General features: G+C 36.7%; 1 protein-coding gene across 4 annotated transcripts in view; it reads right to left on the bottom strand.

Moving 5' to 3' along the window:
- Positions 1-14,736: 14,736 nt before the first annotated feature.
- VPS13C (vacuolar protein sorting 13 homolog C (S. cerevisiae)) overlaps positions 14,737-25,037 on the bottom strand; it is a 94,682-nt gene continuing 84,381 nt past the window's right edge. For 3 of the 4 annotated variants that reach the window (XM_014944551.1, XM_014944549.1, XM_014944548.1), the window contains 5 exons: positions 24,531-24,645; positions 19,524-19,615; positions 18,125-18,248; positions 17,789-17,872; positions 14,737-16,508 (listed from right to left, as the gene is read on the bottom strand). In XM_014944551.1, the coding sequence (XP_014800037.1) occupies positions 16,407-16,508; positions 17,789-17,872; positions 18,125-18,248; positions 19,524-19,615; positions 24,531-24,645 (517 nt within the window). In that variant the 3' untranslated portion in view covers positions 14,737-16,406. Of the gene's footprint in view, positions 16,509-17,788; positions 17,873-18,124; positions 18,249-19,523; positions 19,616-21,051; positions 23,744-24,530; positions 24,646-25,037 lie in introns of those variants that run through there. The other variant, XM_014944550.1, reaches the window with a different exon arrangement.

Here is a 25,037-nt window from a genome sequence, read left to right as displayed (position 1 = left end):
TTTTTTTTTTTTTTTTTTTTTTTTTTTAAACTGTCAGTATATCTCTATCACCAGAAACAGAGCAATTATTCACCAAAAAGGGGTGTTCAAAGTTCACCTCCATTTTAAGTAGTGAAATCTCCAAACCAGTGCAGTGCTCCTATCCTCCATTTTGAGTAAGGAAATGTCCAAATCAGTGCAGTGCTCCTATTATACAAAATTCAGCTGCCACCACTGTAACAAAGAATGGTTTATAAGCCAGTCTCACAGAATTGGCTCTTGGAATAGGGAAATTCTTTATGGGTTTTCAAAAGCTCATATTCCTATGAGCTCAGTCAGTATGCAGTGTTACTTTCATAGATTTGCTATGAAATTAACTATTCATTTCACTGAGATCAAATTGTTACAGTCTACTAATTGGGCTTCATGAAATAAACATAAACATAAAAAAAAACCACCCCAAAAACAAAACCCCACCAAAAAAAAAATAAAAAATCAGAATTTAATTCTTTAATCCCTGTAAATGGCACCTTATTTCTAGCTCCTCTCCTGAGGCTAACGTAGGATCCAGCCTAGAAGATATTTTCTACTAACAGATCATTTCCCCTAGAACCTTGTCTAATGACAGCTTGCATTCTTCCTGCTTATACTCAACCCGATTGCAGACATTTACAATTAGCACTACATTTCATATCACTTCACATAAAATGACCACAAGTCTTTCTTAAACCAGCTATGTAGTGCTTTGCCAAATTTCAAAGTATCATCAGCTAACCTGCACCATACTCATCGAATAATGTAGGGTAAGGGATTTTCCTGTAGCAAACTCAATACAAGCCATTCTCCTCAAAAGGTCTGTGTAAAGCATACAGCATGTCAAAATTTTCAGCAAGTGAGCTTGCATGAAAGCTATTGTTTCTGCTCTAGCATAAGGAAGGCTGAATTAAGTCTGCTGTGATTTGAATAAGAGGCTTTATAGCCATCTTCTCCAGATAAACTTAAGAATAGCCAAGTCATAATATTTGTTTCTAAAGAATTTTGCTATAAATTCAGTAACAGAAACAGATGAGGAAAAAAAAAGTAGAGCTCAACTTTAAAAAACCAGCCTCTTCAATAAAGTTAAATTGATATAAGAAGCTTAGCTGTGTTCCTCAGTGTGAAAGCTACTGGATAGCACTCTCTCTGACATTACTACTGGACAACAAACTGCAGAAATTGTTAACTGGGTAGTTATACAGCCATAGTAAAATAGGCCTCAGAGTCAAAAAAAGGCACATTAAAATAAGCTTTACTTCATATTTGCCAAGAAAAGAAATACAGAATGGCTATGTAAGTATAAATAGAGTCCACCGATAATACAGCAGTCCTAAAGAGTATCCAGGAATTAATTCTCTATAATTAAGATGGGAGTGTTTACTGTACCTTCATTTAAAAAACACACCAGGTGGCAGTAGCATTGAGAAAATAAGTATTAGCAAGAATGCAGGAAAGCTCTCCTTCAATCCAACGTTTACCTAAGCAAAATGTGGGCAATAGAGTTATATATCTATTCTTTATTTAAATGCCCTCACTAGAATTCTCATTAACAAAGAGGCTCTGAAAAATAAGGTTTTATTCGTTTAAAAGTGGATACTTGTTATGAAACAGATGTTCTTCAGAAAAGGTCACACACTATAGAGGCTTGATGACCAAATTGAATTATTTTTTTTTTCCAATAGATCCATACAGATACAGGAACATCCCAGACATACGCACCAAAAACCTTTTGTGGGCCTTTTTCAGTTGTTCCATGACAATTCACTGATTTAGCCAAAGTGTGCTCACCCACACAAGTGAAATATCACACGTGTCACACAACAAAGCTCTCTTCCGCCCCTGAAGGACCTCTCATGGGATCAGTACAAAGCCAGGTGAGGCCAGCAGCCTTTATCCAGGCCAGTACCACGTTATAGGTGACAAATGCTTCCAGCAGCATTCATTAACGCAACGGACACACATAGGCCTCAACGCGAGAAAGCAAGATTTCCTCTCCAAACAATTGCCAATTCTTATATCTGGTTTTCACACACTTTCTGGACCCTGGGCACCAAAGCAGTTGCTAACCTCCATCTTTGAGAAGTATGCCATTGCATTTACCCTGCTTGCTCTTTGAAACTATGCAAACTCAACCATTTTTGTCTGCAGTGTATTACTAGCAGGTCTGTACAACATACAAATTCACGTCATGCCCTTAGAAACTGCAGCAGATATTCTTTTTCTCCTGAGAGTCTGACCTTCCTGTGCACTAAAACCAGTCACCAGATGCCTTGAGTCACCATACTAAAAAAACTGATATAAAGCACTTGGAGAAGGGGGATCTTAACTTTTTGAAATATTCATTCCGACTGGCAGGCCAAAACTATACAATCACACAACTCTGTGTTAGCATCCTCTCAAAGTCATAGAAATCTTCAGGATTTCAACTAGATTTTCAGAGAATAGTGCAGGAAATGGCAGGTTCTAACAGAAATAGAGGCTTTTTACCAAAGTCTATAGGCATTGTTATAACAATGCCAATAGAATTTCTACTTCATCTTCCTCCAGAACATCCACCAGCAGAGGAGTCCATGTAATGGCAGATAAACAAGAGGAATGAAAGAAGAGTGGCTAAAATGGGGCTACTGCAAACAACCTCAAGGAATAGCCTCAATTTTTCATTGCAGTCTGTAAACAATGTTTTCCGTGAAAAGAAACAGCTGCATGTTAAACATAATCGTTATCCATCTCTTACTGCTTCAGGCAAGGCAGTTGGTGGGTTTTTCTGTTTTGATTTAGGTTTTTTTTTTGTGTGTGTGAGCAAGTGTGCTTTTCTGAAAGCAAAAAACCCACTCAAACTGCCATATTATATTGGTACCAGTGATCTTAATCTAATTATTAGGCAGGAAAAAGAAAAAAAGTGAAATGAAATTCAAAATTACAAGGGCAAAACTACATATAATTAAAAAAGACACATAAATTAAGGGTTTAAGAAACAAGTAGTGAACATCCTTTTCAGATGAGAAATGGAAGCTTCCAGGTATTTGCACAGACCTTCCATTTGTTCTATAAGACTTAGAAACCTGCTTTTCAGAGATCTTAGAGAACACCTGATCTCAAACCTTTATGTAAAACTACCTATGTGTTTGTTCCTCTGCTCAGTTGCTTTCTTCATATACATAGAATTTACATTCTAAGGAACACATTTTCTCATCAGAATCACTATGGCAAAAATAACTACTCAGCAGTTGCTTCTCTATGGTACTTAAATTTTAAATAAAGTTAGACCAGAAGGAAAGACAACTGTGTGCTTTCTCAATGCTTCTGGATTTCCTTAAATGAGCCACTGCCAAGACATTATGGTCTAGAGTAGAATACAAATAGAATACAGGGATCTTGTCTGTAGGAATTTAACACCACACCAAGGAAAACTTGCTTTTGAAGTAATTTATTAACAGGTATCATTAACAGTTTCAGCCCCTCCATAGGCTTGTTTTGGGCAAGAAAGTTTTCATTCCTTGCAAGGTAATTACAACTTCATATCACAACTTTTCTTAGAACTGCCAGTGCCGATACTTCCTAGATTCTAAACCACTGAAAAACACCTTTCTATGTGGTCAATAAGAAAAATAAACACTGTGTACAATATTAGCTTCAGCCCAAAGGAAAACTGAACCCAAGACTAATTGTTCAGACTTTGCTGCACATATAACCTGTTTGGACAAACAAACAATGGCAACTGTCAGCTGCCATCGATCATTTACGTTATGTTTGGAGTGAATCTTAAATCATTGTCTCTTTGGAAAGAAAGAGAAAATTGAGATAGATACTGAACTGTCAAAAGCAGAAAGCTTTGTAATTGAGGGTCTTTCATGAAAACTTTGAAGTCAACCAGGGGCTATGCAAGATATTGAGCTTTTAAACACGATGACAACGCACTAATGAGCACATATCTGTAGAAATCCTACACAAGACAAATGCTATAAACTTCATCATGAACTAGAAATAAGGGTCTTGGGAAATCTATGCCTAATCAGAGCAAAAGCCAATTTTGTTATAGCATTTATGAAATAAATGCCTTAGAAAGTGAATTTCAGCAAGTAGAATCAGATTAGAAGTATTATAAAGAGTGCCCGCTGGTTCAGCACTGACAAGAGTGAAAATAGAAACAAGTAAAACACACAGATCAGCTGATTTTTGTTTTTTTAAGGTTTAAGACTTTTTCAAACTTTGTGAAAAATCTTTGAGGAATTTACTTATTTCCATAGAGCTACCATTTTAACTAACTCAATGTAGACTTCAGAACACACAAAGTAAACGCTTCTGAATTTAAATATAATCTAAAAATATTCACTCCTTTTATTTACAAACCTTCTAAAGTTCTTAGGAAAAGTCTCCAGATAAGCATTATATCTTTTTTAAGTAGGAATGACTAGCCATCTGCATTTCCTCTGTGTATTAGAACTCTGGTTTAATTCTCAGGCTGTTATAGAAATATCTCTTGAAGAAGAAAACAAAGTTAAGCTGTCCCTATCCCTACAGATGGTCAATTGAAATGCTCAAACACCCACACAAGAGAAATTCAGCTCCAGCCTCTCTGGAATACCGATACCTCGAGGACAAGTCAGCATTGTCTTGTGTTCTCCATTCCACAGTATCATGAGAGGTCTGATATACTCAGCAGACAACTTATTTTCAAAGGTTTAAGAGGACAACATAACATACCAAGTTGTGTTTAAAATCCCGCTTAGAATCACAGGTATGAGAAAAATCTGATATACTGTTCCATTGGCACCTTTTCTACTTTTTCCCTTCATCGCCCATTAGGACAAAAACACTAAGTTTTGAAGGTTTCATGATACAATTGAAGAAAGGAAAAAGTTTCATCAGCATATAGTCACCTGTGCTACTATTCTTAGCGGAGGGAAGAGGAGGGAGAGAGAACTCTATTTTGATTTCAGTTTTTAACTCAATGTGAGCATTTCTCCTTCAAGACAGTACATGCCAACATGTTTATGTTTTTAATTAATCTGCTTTCCCGCCCATTAACAAAATATCTTGTTTATGAAAATTCAATAATAACTCTATTTCTTAAAGTTTTTTGCATAAGTTTGTTCAGAAGGCTAACAAGCCACTGTGTTAATTTGTGTGTTCTCCCAGAGAGTTTGGCTCAACGCATTCATTCAATTGTGCAAGAAATTGTTACGTTTTAAACATTTCTTTTCACTAAGATTGAAAACATTTCAAAAAAACGTTTTCAAGATTTGTGTGCTGCTGTAATAGGGAACTGGATCTCATCAAGCAATGAGTAGGAGGACTGGATAGCGAAGGGTTTCTAAACCCATTTCTCATAAAAGCATAAAAAATACAAAATTAAGTCGTGCTTGACATAATGCAGCAATTTTTATGATTTCAGTGAATCCATATATTTTGATTATAATATTGTTACAGCAATTCTTACTGTGTTTTCCAGTGCCCCACAAGAACTCTCCAAGTAATTCTTACAGAAGTGAAAGGCAAGGTGTACAAAGAGATCTAATTTACTTGGCATGCTTTAGTTTACAAGCATCAACCAAAATGAATGTGTGTAAAGGGATTCATATTTCCTGATTTTATAAAACATCAAAGGACCACCCATTATCTATCGCCCTTTGTTACTCACATACACTGTCAATGCACAGAATCACTTAAATAGAGATTTAACTTCAGTTAACGGTATTTATATAATTATATTTGATTAATTGACAATTTTAAACATCGAATACCAGACAGTGACAAAAGCACTGCAATCCTATTCGCCAGATAGGAAACTGGAGTGTTAAAGGGTGAGACTTTATAAAGCACATAAGAACTCTGCTGCAAGACACACTAGAACTCCAGGACAGTGTTAGTAACTGCACAAGAATCCCAAACCTGCATCGCAATCCCCGGTTCATCCGTTCTCAGTGAAAACAAATGCCTTGGTGAACCAGCTGTGAAAGGAAACTTTTAAGTTATTTTGATCAGTATACACAGCATTACTTATAAAATGGCTAAGATACCTTTAAATGACCATCACGTTCGTGTTCTGTTGCAGAAGTCTGCTACTCTCATGGCATCCCCATCTTCCAAGAGGAGAGTGGTTTTTATGCTCCATAACAGACTATTATTTTCAGCGCTTCCTTCGAGAGCTCAGATAATTTATCCTGTATGTCACATAGCTTGTACAGGCTGATAGGATTGTAAAAGACACAAATTTCCCTTAATGTCATATTCTGAAACTACCACTATATTCTAATACAGACTATACAAAGTAGTACTCACTAGCATACAGCACCTCCATCAAAAATGATGTTTTAACAGTTAAATGTTTCCACATACAAGTGAATTCCCTGATGATCCACCCTTACAACCTTACAATACTTACTGTAACTTTATTGATGAAATGCAAGACTATATTGGGCTTTTTTTTTTTGCGCCCCTCCTCCCCAGTTTTATCCTGGGGATAAAATATCAGAATGAATGCTAAAAGAGGGGTTTGTAATCATCTTAATTATAAAGGTTTTTCTCCAATGAAAGAAGTCTCCCTGAAGACTTTATTTCCAAGTTCTTATGACATGTAATAGAATAGGCCTGCTGTAGCTGTTGAATATATTATACTTATGTCACTTATACTATGATCTCTACCTAGATATTTAAAAAAAGCATGTTTTCTTAAGGAAAACTAATAGTAGAAACATTAATCCGCGTTGGAAGGGCAATGCTATTATTCTGCCCTGTATTGCTTTCTATCTCATGAACTGAATCTATTTCGGTTCCACTGAAAATGCACAATAAGTCTCCTGACTGAACTGCTAGAAATTCAGGTGGCCCCGGTTCAGACACATGCTGTGCTCTCGCACCATTTTCCTTGTATATTTATAAACTTGAAATGTTAAGAGGTCTTTCTTCCCAAAACTCCTTGGAAAGCACTATAAGCTCACAGCAAGCAGATAGCTGCCCTGATCCCAAGTGTGTAGGTATGCTCACACCTTTGATGAACATCATCCTGCAAAGCTTTTATTTCCATTTATCTTCACTAGGTAGGCTGGTGACTGGATCCTAAATCATGCCCTATTTATTGCACACGGGCATCTGTTTGACTAATGTCATTGGGAGGATTTGGAGGTTTAACTGCCTACTTGTTGCTCATCTGGCACAGGCCTTTGAAAATGTCACAACCTCGTGTATCTGTTGGTGGATTAATCAATTGCCTGCCTGCCAACAGTCTCTCTGCTAGAGTTTCACACTCTCTCCTTTGCTTTGTGCCTCTGGTTTTGGGGCATTTTGTGGACTCCACTCTGCCCAAGTGAGCATTATTCATCTGCTCCAGAAACAGGTCACAGACCTCAGCATACAGAAAAGAACAGAGGCGATGAAGCCACCAGAACAGTATCACCTCATATCAGACAACACTGTTAACACTCCAAAACCAGAGTATTTCAGCTCCTAGCTGAAATATTATTTTTTTACATTTCTTTTCTAGTACTCAATTCTTCAGTGACAACAAAAATGGATACACTGTGGAGATCTATCCTTTTTCAATGAAAAGCTTAGTTCAAGTGAAACTCTGCATCTTTAATGTGCAGCTTCATTTGAAAAATTTCAAGTAATTCTTCAGCACTGCTAACTTTTGGGAAGAAGCTGAGCCAACCTAACAGCTTGTCATCATCCAAAGGGAACATTTACTCCCCTTCTTTCCATTTCCTTCCCTTCTCTAGGTACCCAGCTGACTGTTAACCTGGCAGAAAATTAATCCAGCATAGGAAAAGTGAAATATGCATTTACAAAACTAATCCACACCAGATAATTTTGTTGAGTGTTGCTATCACAGTACTTCATATAGGCAAGAGAGTAACATTTAACATGTATATTTACCACCCTTCCATTGTTTGATCTCAAAGTTACTAAGACAATTGGTACCCCTTTAAGCTTCTTCCCAACATTAAATCACACTGCTCATTTGAATTTACAAGCAGTCTGTATTTGAACAAACAACATCTATGCTCCCTACAGGTTACAAGAAGCCGAAGAACAGCTAAAGCACAGAAGTCTTCCACAGCTATCCCCTGATTAATCAAATATAGGCTGTCAAGGATATTAACTTCTACTGGATTGTAACCACGCAGCAGCATACGCTTTACATATAAACCATGTAGTGATATAGGAATTTTGGTGCAACTTTTGCCAAGGTGAGAAACGTAAGGCTGCCTTCTATAGTGCTGAACCAAAAAAGAGAAAATTAATCATTTGGTGCATAGATGCTTCGATTGCTGCAAACGATCAAGACAGCAGAGGAAGGTTGTCAACGTGTTGTTGACTTAACTACTATATTGCAGTAACCAAAAGCCTCAAGTATATGGATAATTAAGTAGTTTCCCCAAAAGATGTAGCAGAATAGATAAATGGTGTAGATCTTGTGCTTAAGAACAGAAATAACTATTAAAAACTCAAAGTCCTCATTCTGACGTACATAAGCATGACTTGTCAGAAGAGTAAGCACAAAACAAGAGCTACTTAGACTGTCTGTGATTTAATGCTACAAATCACCTGGTCGCCCTCTTGCTACTACTTCTGACCGCTTACTCCCACCGCTGACCACCACTAACAGACTGCACTGGTGGTAAGCCACATGAGTTTCCTGATCTGATTTAGAGTCTGGTTCAATGGACAGTTGGAGGTACTCAACTGAGAGCATGGCATGGGAATGAGTGGCTTGGACTGCCTTTGAACTCCACAAACCCATTTTTAAAGCACATCAGTGCCACCACAGGCAGCTCAGTTTGCCTTTCATGCCAATGGAAGCCATGAACCTTCCCATGAAAAAGGCTAGATATTAGCCCAGGACAATGTCTACCAGAATTCTAGGAATAAAAAGGCCAAAATGAGAACTAAAAAACAATCAACATGTTACTTGCTGGCTATCCAGGATATACTGGATGGGACACATATAGTCACAAGTTCTTGTCTGCTGGACAAGACGAGAGTAGCCAGGCAGAAACTAGGAGCAAGGCAGCAACCTGGTTACAAGTGCTGGCAGGAAGCAAGGGCCTTCTCTCCTCTTTCCTTTCTTCTCCTCAGTTCTCAGCCCCTGCCTGCAAGCCCCAGGTGCTACAGGGTTAGGAAATTGTGAGAGATGGCAAGGAGGAACAGAGCAGCCCTCAGAAGCTAGCAGAGGGAGCACTCTATGCCTGATTATACTAGAAATAACCCAATTTAAAATGCTTAATTCCCCTAAAATGAAGATTGCGGTTTCTTCCATATGCCTTCCCAGCATAGATTTTCTCTCATTAAATATTTTTTGCCAGTAAAAAGGTGTGGCCAAATTATTATTTTGAAATATTTAGATAGCCTTACCTACTTCCTGCTTTAGTTAATTCTTTCCATAGAATCGGCAAGGGAACCTTTAAAAGTAGAAATTGGGAAGGATCCTAAAAGCAGACACAGAAAAGAACAATTGCAACCAACAACAAAGACACAAAAAGAGCAAAGGGGCTAATACATCTTCAATTCTTGCACGCTGCAGAGGAACATACATGATATTCTGCACAGTCCTGGAAGCTCACAGGTGTCAGAACAGCCCCTTCAACTCGACTCTAGAAGCTGAGTGCAGAATAGCTCTCTTTAGCAGCAGCCCATAGTGGCAGTCAGTCACGACCCAAATATAGAATAATTTGCAAGTATTAGTCTTAGATAGTTTTTAAGTACTACTTGAAATAGGTGTAATATCTACCATAAAGTAGTCTCTCCTTTTTATAAAAATTAGATTTTTATTAACTGTATCTAAACAGTGCAAAGAAAAAGTATGCAATCTTGTTCTGGGATGGCTTCTTTAGCTGCCTTAGACCTCTTTGAATTTATTAGATACATAGAATGAAAACAGGACATACCTTATATGACAGTCTGCTACACAGTCATCTTCAGATCAATTTCTGCAATTCAACAGTAGCTATAGCAGAATGAGCACTTGAGTTAAAACCACACAGAAAGGCTTTCACTCTAAACCGTTACCCACTAAAAAAATTTGTACACATGGAAACCTGCACTGATTCCTATCACATTATGTACAAGCAAGAAATAACATGTGAATGACCATCATAGTATATTTTTTCCAACACTTAAAACTCCAGAAGCTTGTAAAGCTTCTGACAGCCTCTGATTTACAGCTCTATGTTCTGCATTGACCATATCAACTAGATTATTTTAACAGTACAGTATCCAGGCAGGAGAAGGGTGGGCAGGAAAGCTGTAAGACAACAGCAGTAAAATATAAAGATTCATTCCCCCACCTTGTGGGTAACTACTGAAACAACAATTTACAGTAGCATCTCATCATCTGCAACCCAGACACATATTCATTTATCAGATTTCACACACAGATTCCTGCTATACCACAACGAGTCCAACTTAAAAAAACTTTGCAGTTAACTCAAAGTTGAAGTAATATACTCTTTTTTAAAATTCCACAAAAATTTAGAGACTGTCTATTCTTTTGATGCTTATCAGCATCAGTAATCAATTACTCAAGGATGGTTGGTGTGCTCTGCTGAAGTGTGAAGAATGTCTTAACAGTGCACAGAAAAAGTTAGCTAACTAGGGTTTAAATTTAAAAGTAAAGTTTCTCCAAGACAGTCCCCGAGACAAGCCTATTGGTACTATTCTAATTTAAAAACAATTGTACAATTGCTCCCCAATATATTTGTCAGAATGTCATTATACTATACTTTCATTTTTTCTTGTTATTTAATTATATACCTTTGAAGACAGGATGAGGTCTAAAGCTGAATTGCTTAAGTTACTACCTTCACAATGCTTTCTGTGCTGCTTTCACCGATAATTAACCTGCAACGATCCTACGGGATCAGCTGCAGAAGGCTTTTTGGACTCTTTAAGAGCATCTTAGCCCAATATCATAGGTCTTTCTTTAAAAGCAAACAGCAAATTTCTTACCAGCAGGGAAACAGAAAGCTCAGCCGGAGGCAAAGACAACAATAAACACAAGAGGAAGCTTTATAAGCACAATACAATCCTCATACATCAACCCAGTCAAGGGCAGATGCAGGGCCACATTTATCAGAGCAGAGTCCAGGACCTGCACAGCTCAGTGATTTACCTATAAAGCTTTAATTATATATGAGAAGAATTTATGTCATACCTGGTGGAGAAAGGTTTCAAACCCCTAGAAGCATCATACAATGCGTAAGAAGCTTCCCTATTTTTCAAGTCTTTGTTTTTGACAAGCGTTTTTCAGAATTATACCTCCTTCCTGTGCTTACCTTTGATAAACAGCAGAGTCTAGAAACAACGCGGACTCGCGCACAAGCTGAACAGTGGAATGTGAGTGTTGTCAAATTACCAATAAAGAGAATTTTCAGTGTTCCATCTGCTGACTCCAGTAAAGTGCCTGGTAATGGCTCTGCCTCCCTGACGGAAATCCAAATAAAAATGTCTTCTCCTTGTCAAATTTCAACACATTTATTGCTTTCAAGTAGCAGTTTGTCTTCATAACTAGATGAGGTATTTTCCCCAATTATTAATGTAAAAGGAATTTGTGGCAAGATTTCAACATATCAAATCAGCTTTTTACCAACTTTTTACCTCTAGGGTTAACCATTTTACAGATTTATCATCCTTCTTTCACTTTCCCTCACTCCCAACCTACCACATCAATATTAGGGGGTTACTCCCACCTCCCTCTCCCCTCCCCTCCAATGCAATCTGAACACTAGATCGAGTGAGAATGTTCATTGTCTGAAATAAATAACAAAGAACATAATACAACTTCAAAGTAGAAGTTTACTTGTTGACTTGTAGGAAGAGCAAGGATACAATGAACTGAATCAAATTTTAAATTCATGTGTTCCTGTTGATAGGTCAACTCTTTCCTTTTTAGAGTTATTTCTCCTTTCATACTTAAAGTTTTCTCATTCAGACAAGTCAAGTGAGTAGATTAGGCTACCACCCTAGTTGCTGACAAACGTCTTGAAAACTCCAAAACAGGAGCAAATTGCAACATAGAGATAATAGATGTTTAAGTCAAGATCTGTGTATTTGCATCCTTGTTATTTAGGGATTATGCAAATGAGATCCATAATCCAAGGAAGGCAATTGCATTAGGAGCATTAATAGACTGAATAATATTCATATACTTGGGACAAAAATTTATTTCACACCTAGATGTCTAATAATATTTTTATTTTCCTTCAATCTGCCCTTCATGTGCTGTGTGGCATCATATGTTTAACTGGTAACTGCCCTCTCCCTCAAAAGCATACCTTTGTCGAGGAAACTTTAATAAAGAGACTAAAGCTTTGATTTTTCCAGTGGAACCTGGTGTTGTACATGTTGATTCTCAAATCCCTCCACTTGTTTCAAACAAAGATTTCTTTTGAAGTGGTCAGTCCACTGGCATCTATTCCAAATTAACTCTTCACACTCGGGTTTGACTAAACGCGACTTTAAAAGCTGTTGAAAGAATTATTTTGTCAAACAGGTGCTAGCTAGTTTCAAAATGTTTCATAAGTCAGTTTTCACTTTTAAAATTAAATCTTTTTTATTTTATTTTTAAATACTCTGAGTGACCGCTTATATAAACAATCCCTGTTGTCAACAAAGACCAAGATTAGGATATACCTAGTGTAATCACCACATTACTCTACTACAAGAAAAGCATATTCAGTGCCAGCAATGAAAACACCAGTACCTTGATTGTTAAAATCAATTACTTAATTTACCCACTCTTTCAACTTCACAGTTAATCCTCTCTAAAACTATTTATAATCTGTTACTACCACAACACTCCCTATTCAGTGTCTATAATAAACCAAACATTCTTCCAGACTCTGCAGGTGTTGAGAAAACAGTTAAACATGATGGGGAAAGGTATAATGTTGTTTTGATGGGTATAATTTAAATTAACCCAGAAAACACAGAACCTCACAACTTCGGCGTTTTTCTTTATTTTTTGAGGGGAGGGGAATGTTTCAGATCTCTTATTGCAAAAGAATCACAGAACAGCTGTGGTTGGAAGATATCTCTTGAGATTGCACCAGCTACAGCAGGTTGTCCAGGATTGTTGATTCAGGTTGTTCATCTCCACAAGCATGAAGATTCCACAATCTGAGTGTTTTTAAGAGTGTTGAGTGGTGGTATTTGCTGCTTTTAAGAGTTCACTTAAGTAGTTTTAAGTGGTTGGGTTATTGTAATGCTGTATAGAGTGACTAGTACTGTAAACTTAATGACTATAGGGTCCTTCTACAAGGAAAAAGTCTAAATTAAATCCAATTAAAATTTCCATTGAAAGACATCCTAAAAATCCCTCTGAACAGTTAACACAAAATGGACCAAACTCACATAATAAATTTGTAATGGAGCCAATTGTTTTTTCAAAATACAACATTTCAGGATGTGAAGACTTACTAGTCTCCAGATCAGACAGTAATTCAATGAAAATTATCAAAGTAAAACATTCCCTAAAGAAAGCCCACAGTTAAGTGGAATTGTTGGCACCACCCTGTGAAGAAATACGTATACCCATAATCTATTCCAAAAGTTCTCATGTCTCTCTTACTTTTTAAAAATTAGATGTTTCTAAAATCTTAAGCAAAAGCATATTAACATGGTTTTACATGAAACAAGTTGATTTTATTAGGTTGAGATAGATCTACATCAAGGAAGGACATACTTGTCAGAAAATGCACTCTGCCCCACAAAGCCTCATCTACAGATCATCTAAAGAAGATTTAATTCTGCAGTTGTTCTTATGCCTGACAAACACTTAGGGTCTAGACAAGAGACCCTTCCTTAAGTCCCTCACAGCCAGCACTTCAAGAAGATTCACCAGCTTAAGGAAAAAAGCAGAAAGGGAACAGGAAAATAAAGTTGCCAAAATCAGAGAGCAAAGCCTAGGCAGAGCCGACAGCATTTGCCACTGGAGAGAACGCAGCAGTATAAAAGACTGGACAAAAAACAAGAGCAAAGACACAAGGACACATGGTAAAATGAAATGGAATGCTTGAGGAAAGCAGAGGACAAGCACTGGAAACCTATTGGTCCTGGACATCCATCTTCATTTAAGCAAGAAACTGAATTCCGTAGCAAATGATCTCTCTCATATTCTCTGAGTGCTTGATGGTAAAGAAGTAAAGTGGTAAAGAAGGTGGTTCATTATTTCTTCAGCTGGAAATTTTAGTGCCACCTACCAGTTCAAATTCAGCTAGCAACCCAAACTGCAAAGACGTGCATTTCAAAATAAAAAACTGTTCTATAAAAGCCTACTGCTTCTTCAGACTATTTTGAATAGGAGGCTACTTCATTGTACCTAATCACATATAAAGTGAGAAAACAAAATATCTACCGCTTACAATTCAAGCCAGAAAGCTTACAAACAAAAATGAGGAAGTACAGAATTGAATCAAGCAAAAGACTAGAGTCAGAAATGTGTCATCAGAACCATTTTAAGCACCAATTCTCCACCTTGAAGTAGGCACATGGCACTGTCTAAACACTCACTGAGAGAAGACTAAAGTGAAATCTATTTTCAACTACGAATTAAGAGGCAACACAGATACAACTATCCCTTACGTGCAAGAAGCCAAACTGAAAGAAACACCGGACTGTAGAAAGTTCTTTTGCAATATGCCAGTACTCCAATAATTTTTTCCATGTAGTGCCAGTGACACGTAGCAAACCAATGGCATATAATGTATTTTAGAAGCAACAACATTTAAATTCATAGCACAAATAATTGCATATAAAAATTTATTTATTTTTTCAAACACAAGCTTGAAATATATACAACCTAGACAGGTAATTTGGCCAATGTTGAGCAGAGTTTTTTAGAAAATGGGTGATATCACAGAATTCAAGGTTGTACCGCTTTTTTTTTTTTCCTTTGTAGCAAACCAGATTAACAGCCATGTGCACACAATAACAGTAAAATCGTATTTTCAGGTGTTCTCTAGAAGGTCTGTGTTTGGCAGCTTACTTTCAAGTATCTTAAGCTTTCTAGTTTGGTGACATCATAGGTGCAGGTTAATAGCATATTTATAGAATCCACCAGCCTTTAAGTATAAAGAGAGTTTAAAAATCCAGGCCTAGTTCTCCCGATTGCTCTGCTTACTGAATATGCAAGAATATTGCCCATTTTTATACATGGAATTCATATTTATAGCTATTAGCTAGTACAAAATAAAAAAACCCAAACCACCAAAACTAGAAATCATTCTTTCCAAGTGAAGTGGGAAAGAAAATAATTTCCATGAGTAAGTATTTGAAAGGACACTTTATATGTTATTCAAGAGCCAAAGACTGATAGCAAGAGCTCTTAGTTCACTGATCACTGAACTCAAATCTGTTTGCTTATATCATAAATTCCTTGACCCAGACAGTTCCTCACATGTATGTGCCTAGTGTTAGGAATGGAACTTGTCTCCATGAAGTTTGTGGGATTACTCATACCATTAAGAACTAGGGTTATACTTTAAATGTGCTTAAATATGTTGCTAAACTGCAGGCGAACAGTCTTCAGGAAGAGAAACTACAACAGAAATATTTTATCAGAAGGGACTTCAGCTTAATGAGATGGCACTCTTCCAATGAAGTAACTATGAACTGAAATATGGAAAGCTAATTACTTTGATTTAAGCTTTTGACATACAATGCTGCCTAAAACCAGCATGCTGTTCCTCCTGCAGAAGGCTTTAAGCTACAGCGATACAACCGAAACCATATACATGCCTATGACAGGTGAATAATATTTTCATTTTTAAAGTGCAGATTTTCGTTTACAGCATAAGCAACAACATTCCAAAGGAAGCATTTCAGACCACAATAGCCCATGTCTTTCATACATATTCATTCTTCTGTTGCTCCAGTGCAGTATTTTCTAATATTGAACAGAGAAGGATGAAATTATAGTAGCTAAATTGTGTATACTTCCTTCTTAATTTACAGAGAATGCTGGCTAAAATAGGAGTTTTTAATCAGTTTCAATCAGTAACATCAGGACTTTATTTTGCAAAACAGTAGAATCACAATTACCACAACCTGTTTGTAAACCATAAACTTAGAGTGCAAATGATATAAGCACTTCATTTTAGAATCCATTCACAAAACCCCTGACATGACAAAGGGCAGAAAATTTCAGAGCAGGAAAGTATTTTAGCAAAAGTGGCAATTTGTAAACATAAATGTGTATTTTAGAATAATAAAAATTCATAGTTTTAGAAAGAGGCATAGCTTCTAAAAATAAAGTGTTTATGGCTGTTAACTTTGAAGGAAGCCCTCAGATACTTTATCTTTACTTTCTGCACAATGTTTCCATGTGCTGCTTCTAATCAATTTTAGGCATAAAATTGCGTACCAAAGGTCAGACCCGACAAATCTTGTCATTATCAAGACAGCGTTTGTTGTTTCTTCAACTGCAACGACGCTTGTTTCACCAGCTTCTGTTGTTTTCTTGTTGCCTGGGCTTCCTGAATGGCACAACAAGTCCTCTGTAAAGCAACATTGAAAAAAGGAAAATTAAAGCGTGCAATCTGCAGTTTTCTTCCATAAGCTGCTACTAAAAACAGTTAATTCAACAAACTTTAAAACCTACCTACGCAGTAGCTAGTTTATGAGCCTTAAGTTAGATACATAGCTTCTAATTCACATGCATAATATTCAACCTAGAAAAAGCTTCAGTGATATCGTCAATCTACTCTGAACTTTCAAGTTGATGATGTTATTCACACTTAACTAGATAAACCTTCCTCAGGCAGCACCCCAATACAAGTGATCTAATTTTAAACAGACACACAAATGACAATTCCAATACTATATGCTCTGGAGGCTTTCGAAGTCGGGCCATTTAAAGATCCAGCATTAAACTCATGTCCAATCAGCCTACACAGCTGGGAACTACAGCTTATATTATTAACACACATGCACTGTCAAACAGCAGTTAGTATTTAAATAGTCATTTCACATAACAGACATTCAGTAACACAAATGTGTTAGAAGATACATGTGACAGCAGGCACTTCTGAAAATATTTACAGTGAAAAGCACTCAAACTGGATAGTTAACTCCACAAAAGGATAAAAGAACATAGAACCTAACAATAATTCTAAAATTAGAAACAACTGAACAAAGCAGTGCAACTAAACCAGTCATTTTTATTTCATTTCTGCATCCAAACAATCTAATAGTTAAAAAACCCCCATGTCTCAAATGTATAACATTAAACATATTGTACATTATGCATAAAATGTGTATAAATAATATTAACATAGTGATATATCTCTAATCTGAGAAAATTCATGTCAATGTGATACGCATAAATGCCTAGGGGAAAAAAACAATAAAGCCAACCAAACATACTGGGGTAGCTTGAATGGCCACTGATTTTGCGTGAGTAATTCCAGAACTTAGTAAAAGCTGAAGTGTTTGACATTGCTTGTGAGGCATTTTTTGTCCATTATTTCAACAAAAGTAAAATTCATTTATACAATAATGAATATTAAAATAAAGAATAAGTTAAGCTGGATGGACAAATACCGTGCATCAGGTGTACTTGAAGAATTTCAAACATTTATGGATTTCTGATAACTCACAGAGGCTGGGGAAAGATTCAGAGGAGTAAGGGACAACAAACCTAACCCCCTTGTTAGTTTCTTAGGGGCCTACTGTAGAATGGATCTCTGAACATTACCACCATTTTTACACGCTGAGTTTCAGCGACTGTTAACAAATCGTAACAAAAGATGATGAAAGAAAAAAAAAAAGAATATACCCTTGCTGTAGTTTCATCCTGAAGCTGAACTGTCCTTACACATTCATGACCTGTACTGTCCCTCCTTTGGAACATCCTTTGATCCTGTTGCAGAGGGGAACAAAAATGTACTTCAGGTCATTCACGAAACAAGAATGCAGAATCTGATACTTAAGTGGCTTGAATGTCAACTTCAGGTCAAATTTCTGTGTGGCATCTGTGAAACCCAACTCATACTTTCAAGAAAACTTAAGTAAATCTTGTCTCATAGTCAGCAGTTAGAACCATAAAGAAGTTAGGAGCACATTTGGACCTCTAAATAGTGTTAAATAAAAAAAGTTTGAAAGCTGTTCTTACCAAACCAGTTATTTTTAGAACATTTCCTTCATAGGAGGGACACCGTGTAAAGTCTTCAAATAAGTAATCCCACTCTGTTGTTAAATGGCCTAAGATTTCCACTTCTTTTACATATATCACTCTCCTGTTCAGAAGAAAAAAGTTGAATATTCAATTTCTCTGCGCAACTGGAACTTTGCCAGAAAAACAACACAAAATTAAGAAGAGAGATTTGTTTGAAATTTGTTGAATTTTCCATGTGGATTAGAAGTATCCACTCCCAGTCACAGTGGAACCATATTGCTGTAATATATAATCTCAGATGATCACTTCATCCCTAAGACTCAGAGATGATCTATGATAATACATAGTATTCACAGACTAATTAAATCGAAACCTACCCAGCCCTCCAAATCCAAACATTTTCCAACAATTGGATGCTAGAGGGTAATTCAAACCAGTTCCTCAGAGCCAGCCTCTACCAGATGAAGGTAGTCAAACCATTACATACTACCTACATAGTGACACAATTACTAAGGGACTGACAGATTATTCATCACCACAGTTCCTTGCCCTGATGTTGGCTGACACACCAAGGGAAAAAACAGGTGGCAGTTTTGAATCAAGTTAAATTAGAACTTTTATACACGTAAAGAATTGGGATAAGGAGAGAAGTGTATACTTATCTGAACCTGCAAACAAGTAAATCACCTCACTTTCATTAACAGTCTTGATCAGTATCTTGAAAAAGCTTGTTCAGCTGCAGTATGAGTTTTGAGGTGTTTTAGTCATTATAAAACAAACATGGTGGGATGCCTCCCAGAGCGTCATTAAGGATAAGCCTAAGCCTATCTCAAACATTCAGGCAGGGTGGAAAATGGTGACACTTGGGATATGGAGATCATAATCTATGGGTTCCTCTTCATTATCTCAATGTATTTAGAAGTTTGAGTTCTCAAACTGCATGTCCAAGACTAGAACATCTTGCATTCTAAAAACTCTAATGAGTTTAATATTCATTGTCATACTCATCAAAAACTTAAGACTCCATTTAAAGTATCCTTTAATTAACATGACTGTAACCATGTGCATTATCAAAATATTCGTTTGACTGCAAACACTTGCCACAAGCTAATTTGAAATGTTAGAAACAAAGAGGAAAAATAAGAATATTTCCTTCCAGTACGATGAAAAGATCACTGACCTCAGAGTACACTGTCTTCCTAAATTAGTATCTGGCATTGACATCATTACTGTATTGCATTTTCCATAAAGATAACAAAATAAATTGTTTTTTTAAAAAAAAAAAGAAAATAGATAAGGAAAGTACATATACAGAGAACAGCAATCAGGTTAGACTTAGCCAAATCCCCAAGTTGAAACCAAGACAAGTCCTTATAAAGCATTCATAACTGAATACCTATTGGTAACAATAAGGTTTGCTCTTCTGCCTCTTGGAAGTGCACAGTGATATTGATAGCTCTCGTTTTCCAGCTTTCTGATGTGCAATTTCTGAAATAGAAAATAATTTTGGGGCTATAAAAACAAAATTCAAAGCAGTGTTTTAAATTCAAAACCTTTTAAAAAGTTACCTCATTGAACTAGTTCTTTAAAGGCAGGTTCTCAGAGTGTTCTCACTCCTGAATGCGAGGCACTGTTCCACTCAAGAGGTGGAACACAGACACTGCAGGATCAGACTATTTCTTCAGCTTTGATTTCCTTTCTGTGCTAATAATTGTTTAGAAATACTCATTCTCTTACACCCCACACTGCAGACCGTTCATTTTACAGCTGTTACCGTGGAATTCAGCCTCTCTGTAAGAGCAAATTTCTCAAGTTGTTTCTGACAAACTAGTGAGAACAAATTAAGGAGGGAAGACTAAAAATTCAGAATGTTTTTAGTAATTCCTTATAAAGATATCCTTGTAAAGATACATTTCCTTCTGCATTTCCATAGCTGGATCTATAAAACTGATAAGATGACAAGAGAAGCTAAACTTGACTCCACATGTATCTGCCTGCGATCAACCACGTGGGCTAAGAACTCAATAACCAAAATGGAAAGATCTTTTGTCAACTCAACTTACACCAGAATCAATTAGAAGAGGCTGCAATATTTATTCACATTTGCATTTTATTTTCATATATTTACGAAGTTCTACAAATGTCTTAAATTATCATCATACATTGCAACTGACCCCCAAAATCCTTTAAGCTCAGAAGTGGATTAATATTCAAGAGTTTAAATCAACAGAACACTGTTTTCCTGGATTTGCTCCCTAGTGATGTGATGTTTTGAAAAACATTTTCATTTAGCATTTTCCACCAACCAAAAATATAGGGTCTGCATCTTCTATAAAAAAATATCACACTCTGACCATCTTAAAAATTTCTGAAACTGTAAAACATTCACGAAAGGAAGAAAAATGCCAGAAAAACTGCTTATCTCAAAGTCTCTTCAAAACATCAGAAGAAAGATGGCAGCATAGGACTAAAATAAAAATATGAACTCACGCTTTATACCTGAACCACAGCTACTTTAAAAACAAGTAAAAATTCTAGAATTACAAAACCCATCACCATATAAGACGGTGTTTCAAAAGCTGCAGTCTATATTCTGAATCCTTTTGTTGGATATGCAGAAATGAGAGGGGCCACATATTTAAACAGATTTATTCATAAGCGTGTTCCTCTATTTAGACTCAAAGCTTTAGAGAGAAAGCTTGTTTCTCGTAACTTCAGAAACAATCCCGATAGTATTTTTAGACTTTACATGCAATATGTTACTAAAGTAAGAGCTCTCGCTGAGCTCTGTGCCCAAGAGATGCCGTGTTTCTCAGAGCTGTTCTCAGTACACCTGATAGATGTCAGCACAGTGGTGGCAGCGTTATGCAAAAAGGGGGTTGCACTTGATTCCATCATCTGCACACTCTTAAAATTCAGGCATCTTTATGAAAAGCTTTTATTTTTATGAGAGCACTTTAAAGTTCAACTCATTCTTATTTTACATGGAAATGAAAGAACCATTGCAAATTTACACAGTGGAACAGTGACTCAACCAGAAATAGAATCTGCAGTTTCTTGAAGCCTCGCATAGTATTCTCTCTGCCACACGCTGTCTCACCACCATGTCTCAATTATTCATGAAATGTTCTGCATTCTTTATAAAGCTCCACGTTTTAACTAGGAAATGAAACAAAGTAAAGCCGTAGACACTGAATAATGTATGAATTGCATCATGTCAGACCCTAAGTGCTGGGGTTAGAAAACAATCTCCTCACCAAAGCAGGCAGCAATACCTGCATTTGAAGACACAAAGACTAGCAAGGCCAAAGGCATTTATTGTGTGTTCTAGCAAATTTCATCAACGACAAACACTCCTCATACAAAGACTACAGCCCCTGAGAACTTACTCCTTGGAAAATAACTCTCCTAAAGTCACCCTGCTTGCCCTTTGATTTCTCCAGCTATACATACCACGCGTTTGTGTTTAACCAAATGCATTCTGTACTCCTGAGCCTCACTCCATGAGCAGGAGACATAGCCTGCAAGACACCAAATCTGACTTTCCAGATTTTGAATTGACTGAACAGATCAACAGTTATATATAGCCCATATACATTAGAAACAGCACTTCTGGGAAAATGCACTGTGTAAACAAGTTTATAGAAGTAAACTGATCTAATCCATCTGGCTACTGTCCTCACTCTGCACCAAAAAAACTCTTCCAAGTAGCAGGTCTTTTAAGACCTACATATATGCTCCTCCTAAGCCGAGCTCTAATGCCTACCAATGTCTATATTTCACATACAAGTGAGTATAAGTCAGAAAATTTCTGACTCATCTTCCCTGTTAAATATCCTATTCCCTGTAAAGAGACTGTCTCCCTCTTGCTTGCAGTTTACATTAGAGAACAAAATCTTCCCAACACTAACCTCTAGCAGAATAATCAAAAACAGTTAGTTAAAAACAAAACAAAACACCAAGCCAAAACCCCCAGCCCAAACTACCTGTATTCATTTAACTGATTTCTGAAAGGAAGAAGTATTCAGTGAACTATACAGAGCATTCACTCTTGGTTAGTACACACTTCCAGTCTACACCATTTAGATATAAGAAAAACACAAATACTAGATGTGCAGAAGCTACATAATATCCAGTTTTCAGTGTTAATTGTGTTACTTTCTCCTTTTTGATAGATGGAAAAAAATCTAGTGAAAAAAAAAATCTCATTACATGAAGAAATTTGGTTGGCTTGGTATAGCACAGAATCATAGAATTCCTGAGGTTGGAAGGGACCTTTCAGATCATCTAGTCCAACCGTCAACCTAACTCTGACAAAAACCTCCACTAAACCGTATCTCTAAGCCCTACGTCTACCTGTCTTTTAAATACCTCCAGGGATGGTGCTTCCACCACTTCCCTGGACAGCCCATTCCAATGCTTAATAACCCTTTCAGTGTAAAAATTTTTCCTAATATCCAATCTAAACCTCCCCTGCCATAACTTGAGGCTGTTTCTTCTTGTCCTATCGCCTGTGACTTGGGAGAAGACACTGACCCACACCTCGTTATAACCTCCTTTCAGATATATCTCTCTCTCTCTCACAAGAACTTAGTTTCACTTAATTAACTAAAATAAAAATTCAGCAAATAATTTTTTTAAACAATGTTAAATTAAATAAGCCAACTATTGACCACTAAATTTAAAGGCATTAGCAGCAGAGAGGTGTCTCTGCTCAATGTTTTTTTACATATAACAGGCCATTTGCTCTGAGAACAGCTTGTTAAGCTTAGCTTATTAACTTATGAGATGTTGTATTAGAAATGAAATTTATACCATCACTTAATTGAGAAATATATATAATTTAATGTTATATATATATGTATGTAAATTCATGTTAACAGCTGAAAGTTTGAACAGCATGTACGTTCATGTATTTTGAACAGCAAAGCCCCAGAAGATTCTGTGAATGAAATCAGGGTCAACTGAGCTGACTGCATTTTTTAACTGATAAAATTTTCATAAAGAAGCAGTAGTAGTAACTTGAAGTATAGTGGTTCACCAGATGTGTAAGTGACAGGCCTATGTCATATTACAGAAACCACAAGTAAGTTTTCTTAGCATTTATATGGAAACAGTATTTCTGTATCATGAAATTACCAATACGTATTTTCACAGAAGAAAATTCCATTCAATACAATTATTTTAAATTTTGCACGAGTATCAAAATGTTGCTTTCTCCCTTCATCCACAGCCCCAGCTCTAAGAGAACGTTAATGAATTAACTCAGCATCTACCCTACCATGATTTTGTTTTTTTTCAAGATGCCTTCTGCTGCTGCCATTCATAAGGAGCTAAGCACCCTTAGGGAAACAGACACACAGGAAACAAACCCTGTCCTCTCATCTTACTCAGTCATCTAGCCTTACTGAAGATGGTTATTCCAAGTTAGTTTGTTTTCTTAGTCTGGACAACATGAAACACTGTTTTATTCAACTGCTACAGCGCAAAGATATGAACGGGGAGATCATGTTAAATGCAACCATGCCCTTAATCTAAATATTTAAGGCAGATAAAAGACCGTGACGGATTTAGAGAAGAAATATGGAAAATGTTACTCCATTAATCCAGTTCTTGCTGCGTATGCAAGGAGAGAAAGAGAAAGAAGAGAAACATTAGAAATAGGAAATATGGATTGGAAGAAAATCAAGAAGGAAGTCACAAATATGCAAGTTTTGGTCTTGAAATGTTAATGCAGACAATTATTTTACTATAAGTTTTTAGCAACACAAGAAGCATTTTAAGTTAAGTTTTAAGAACATGAAGAACTTAAATACAAATTAACTAGATTCTGATTATCTAGAACTTGAAAACAACTGATATTCATCCTCCATATGTTAGCCACATACAGATGTAGAAGCAGGCTAAATGTCACACAGTGCTGGTACCTATGACATATTGTTATTAAGAATGACAATTTCAGTAGTGGTATTGCATGGCAAACAATTCAAGCTCTATTCATCCTATCTAAAAGTGGCTAATTTGTAAACCAGCCTCAGCTTCATTATTAAGCAAAACATTAGAACTGAGCATCAAAACGGTTTTCTTGTTGCCACATATTCAAATATTAATCCTACTAATTCTTAGTCCTACCACCTCCTTCCAGAGCATGAGATGAGCAGTTACAGAATATGACATGCAGAAGATGATCTAACAGCACTGCTGTGGTTTCCTTGCCACATTCAGCTTACTACAAGCACTGGGTCTCCTCTGCTCTCCAGGCTTGCCTTATGAAACAGGCTGGGGCAAGCTTTTACTACCAATGACAACTGTCACGGACCCCTGGCAACTTTTTGGTAACATAATCCTTTATGGAACCCACAATATCAGAGAATTTTAACTGTATTTACAATGCAAGTCATACCTCAAATAAATCATAACCCTCAGCTTCCACTCTATCATATGGTCGGATGATGCCGTCTTCGTGAATGAAACGTGGAGGACGGAGATTAGATACTTCTTCGGTTGATTCTGCTGCCCTGCCACAGACAGTGGAAGAGTACTCTGGTGAGCTTACTACAATTCTGGGTTTCACTGATATATCTTTCCTAGGTACCTTACAGATGGAAATAGTAAGGGCACCCTGGTAGTAATAAATCCAAAGTAATATTAGCCTATTAGACAGCGACAGAATAACTTGGAGAGGTCTACTCGAATTCGTGGATAATTTACTAAGGGTTCTCAAGTTTATTAACATACTTTCCAAAGGTCCCCTTAAAACACAAGCAGCCCCTGATGAGCACTGCTAAACAAATTTCAAACTGGCAAGTTTTTCTCAGAAAATTTCAATAGACTATTTTTTACAGTAAGTTTAAATGGCATTTAGATATTTGCATTCAGTAGTACACAAACATACCTCACAAGCAACACT

The sequence above is a fragment of the Calidris pugnax genome, unplaced genomic scaffold (assembly GCF_001431845.1).
Source record: "Calidris pugnax isolate Ruff unplaced genomic scaffold, ASM143184v1 scaffold70, whole genome shotgun sequence".
Lineage (NCBI taxonomy): Eukaryota > Metazoa > Chordata > Aves > Charadriiformes > Scolopacidae > Calidris > Calidris pugnax.
This window is presented reverse-complemented; position numbering and strand designations above follow the sequence as displayed.